Raw genomic sequence first — 3,946 nt, 5'->3', positions numbered from 1 at the left:
TTTGAATAAAGTGAAATAAAACTAGTTTTTGCTGTGAAACTAATTTTTCAGTGTTTGAAACTGATAGTTTTAATGAGCGGAATACATTTCAATATATTTAATAAATTTGCAGTGAAATTGGTATTTGCAAATGAGAGTAATGTGTTTTATGAATGAGTGAAATAGTTTTTTTTAACTGATATTAGCGAAACAGTCAAAAACACTTTTATGAAATAGCGGATCAATCTTATGTTTTATAAAAGCGATTTAAAAGATAATTGAAATAAAAAATAGTGAAATACGTGAAATAGGTTACTTAAAATATGTAAAATTGACTATTTCAAACACGTCTAAGTTGTTGTCCACATATTTCACTCAATTTTTTTAATGTGTTTGTCAAGGTGCTTATTTCCCCGCGCCAAAGTATGTGAAATTAGTTATTTGAAATATGAGAACTTGGTTGTTTCATTGTGTTGAATTTACTACTATATCAAATATATTTGTGTCTTTGTGAGTTCCATATTCCAGTTTGTGAAAATGAGCAAAATATTAGAAAAAACTTTTATGAAATAATGAAACAATTTAATGTTTTATGAAATTTATTTTAGAGATAATTGAAACATATAAAATAAAATATATTTAAAACATATCCGAAACTGATCTTGTTCTGAAGGTCATGTCACCACAAATTGAAATATCCAAAACGTTTGAATAATGGACATTCGGTTCAAAAGATATGAGTCATTAAAAATATGAGGATAGAAATAAAATGCATGTCATATATATGGCGTGAGTGAATGCATGCATGCACGTTTTCTTCACTCTATCTCTCTCTCTTTAAATAGAGTATAAAACCTGCACGGATCTTGACGAAAACAGTGGATTGCCTACTAGTACATCCCTGTATGGGTAAAATTATTTATTCGGTGACACCATGGCCAAGCTCAGCTCAGTATGCCTGCAAACATGTAGGACTCGACGCTGTTCTTCATCGTCTCCTCCAACATCCTGAACTTCCACCCCAGCCTCTGCAGCTTCTCGGAGCTTAACACCTTCTCATCCCCCACCAGCTGAACGAACCTGCCAAACTCATTATCCCCGTCGTCAGAATCCCGAGAGTTCATACTCGGCTTGCAATTTGCACAGATCGATTAAGTGATGCGCTTACTCGTTTGGATAGTTCAGGTTGGGATGCAGGCTCCTGACGACGGAAACCATTTCGGACACCTTCCTGGCATGTGCGCTGCAGATGTAGCGGCCGGCCGCCTCCGGGCTCTTGTACGCGAGCACAAGGGCGTCGGCGACGTCCCTGACATCCACCATGTTCCTCACCCCGTCGTCCATGGCGTCCACGCCGTCGCCTGCAGATACATCAAAATCAATTCAAACGCAGCTTATAATCGCAGTGCGTTTTTATTTATCTGAATGTGAAAGGGTAGCCTACATTTCAGGTATCTGATGAGGAACAGGCTGCTGGTGTTCACCGTGGGCTGCAGCAGAGGCCCGAGCACCAGCGGCGGGCACACGGTCACCACGTCTAACCCAGTCTTCTCCGCGTAAGCCCAGGCCTCGCGCTCGGCCAGCGTCTTGGAGAGGCAGTACCAGCTCTAAGAAACAACAGAGATCAACCAAGAATGTAAGATGATCTCGCGGGTCAAGATGTTCTCTAGAGGCGATGAAAATTCACCTCGGTGGCTCTGCAGTACTCCTCGTCCGACCAGCAGTGTTCGTCCATGGTGGGGCCCTCTGGCGGGTTGGGGTTGATGAAGACCGCGCCAGCCGACGACACCACCACGATGCGGCGGACGCCAGCCTCCCGGCAGGCCCGGAGCACGTTCAGCGTGCCGGCCACCGCCGGGGCAAGCAGCTCCACCTGCGTCGTGGCCGTGCAACCAATTACTACCGTAAAATTTCCCAAAAAGTACAGGCACAACGGCTGGCCCTTGTGTGTTACAGACTTGACAGTCGGGGTGTTACCTCGGGGTTTGTGGATTTGGCGGCGGGGCAGGGGCTAGCGACGTGGAAGACGCCGGCGCAGCCGGCCACGGCGGAGGCCACGCTCGCGTAGTCCAGCACGTCGGCCTTGAACAGCCGCAGCCGCTCGCCGGCGCCGTCCAACGTCCTCAAGTGATCATTCTTGGGGTCGCCTGCACATACGGACAGATCCGCATCTTACTAACATGCTCGCAAAAACTTACTCCCTTCCTTCCATATTAGTTGTCTCTGAAATAGATGTATCTAGACGTATTTCAGTGTTAAATATATCCGTTTAAGCAACAACTAATATGAAAAAGAGGGAGCAGAAGGGATCTCGAGAAAAGCAAATCTTACTGGGGTCACGAACGGTGCCATGCACCACGTAGTCTCCTCCGGCGAGGAGGCGCTCCACGAGCCACGAGGCGATGAAGCCTCCTGCGCCCGTCACGCACACAGCCGCCGCTGTGCCCTTCCCCGCGCCGGCCGGGTCCATATCGCTCCCTTGTCTGCTGTACTTGGACACGAAACTGAGAGACTGCTGGATGTCTGGATTGACGTATAAGTTGGCTTCGATGCTCAGTACCTATCAGGCTATCACTCGGCCGTCCCAGAAAGTGTAAACTAGTCGTACAATTCTGATCTTAAGAAAGTATGGAATCAATGATGGAAACGGTCATAGAACATCTTCATTTTTAATGGAGCAGTTGGTAGGCTGACATTCACAGTTTTTTTCGTCTGTTTTTTTATTCCCACCCCCACCTTATTGCTTTATGTTCATGTCATCTTTTCACACAACGAAAAAAATCTAAACGGATCAAAACTTTCCATACCAACGTAAATTATTTAGTAATGTCTTTATGTGAAAGAATCAATCAGAATCAATCTCTAAAGATCAAATCTAAATTAATTAATATTATCTTGAATCGATCAATCACATTAATTAGGAAACAAACAACACACAACGAAGAAAATCTAAATAAATCAGAACTTTCCACACTGGGGTAAATTATTTAGTAATGTCTTTATGTGAAAGAATCAATTAGGATCAATCTCTAAAGATCAAATCTAAATTAATTAATATTACCTTGAATCGATCAATCACATTAGTTAGGAAACAAACAATTGATTTTAAGAAAAATTGCTCAATCACATCAATTAGGAAACAAATAACCGATTTAATTTTTCAATGTGTAATCATAATAAAGAAATCTTATTATTAAAGCATTCTATGTACCTACTTAATCTTTTTTCTCTACTTCTAATGTAGCACTTGTAGCCTGCTATGGTTTATTTTCATTCGGTTTTTCTTCGTTCCACCTCCCACCTTTGTCTTGTTTTTTTCGTCCCTCTTCCTTCTTCCCACCGTCCATTACTCCCTTGCTTTTACCTCTCACTTTACGAAAGAAAACCTTCGCAGTTAAAAAAAATCCAACCAACAAGGCCCCTCGCACGTAATCCCGTCCCACGCGGCGAACAAATTGAGCAAACAAGGCCCCCTCGCACACAACGAAAAAAATCGGATGAGGACCCCAATCCCCAACCTACCTCTCCCAACTCCCAAGCCCTCCCTCCCCGTGCCGCTGCCCCTACGGATCAGCGGACCACCGCAACCTCCCTCCTCAGCCAGCCGCCACGGCGCCACCCCCCGCAACCATGCACATCGGGAGGCGACCACACGCCTGGCCTAGGTGGGTCTCGGCATCCCCCTTCGTCCAAGTCCAGGAGCTCCCCTCCCCGACCGATCTAACGGATCAAGGCGGTGGCGACGGTCGCACCCCTCCCCTGCATCGGTGGCGCCTGCAGACCCACCCTCCGCTCAGCCTCACACCGGGCTCTCGACGTGCCTATCCTTCTCTGAGGCGACCCTCATCTCTCTTTGCCTCCGCAAGGAGAACCACCCTAGCTTGCCCCATGACCGTCGATGTCTAGATCAAGGTCTCCGTAGCAGGAACAAGGTTTGTTGTCATCGGATCCATGAAGATTTGATGCC

At 45.7% G+C, this 3,946-nt stretch overlaps 1 protein-coding gene across 1 annotated transcript; it reads right to left on the bottom strand.

Annotated features, from left to right (window-relative positions):
• Positions 1 to 683: 683 nt before the first annotated feature.
• On the bottom strand, positions 684 to 2,669 carry LOC125523113 (cinnamoyl-CoA reductase 1-like). The gene is made up of 6 exons (XM_048688166.2): positions 2,311 to 2,669; positions 1,957 to 2,126; positions 1,667 to 1,852; positions 1,424 to 1,586; positions 1,148 to 1,340; positions 684 to 1,059 (listed from the first exon to the last, which is right to left on the bottom strand). Exons 1-6 carry the CDS (start codon positions 2,447 to 2,449, stop codon positions 924 to 926), a joined length of 987 nt encoding a protein of 328 aa, XP_048544123.2. The 5' UTR covers positions 2,450 to 2,669; the 3' UTR covers positions 684 to 923.
• Positions 2,670 to 3,946: the final 1,277 nt, after the last annotated feature.

Source organism: Triticum urartu, chromosome 7A (assembly GCF_056163025.1).
Source record: "Triticum urartu cultivar PI428250 chromosome 7A, HENAU_Tu73, whole genome shotgun sequence".
Lineage (NCBI taxonomy): Eukaryota > Viridiplantae > Streptophyta > Magnoliopsida > Poales > Poaceae > Triticum > Triticum urartu.
The sequence above is the reverse complement of the archived record's forward strand: the minus strand, read 5'-3'. Positions and strand labels throughout refer to the sequence as shown.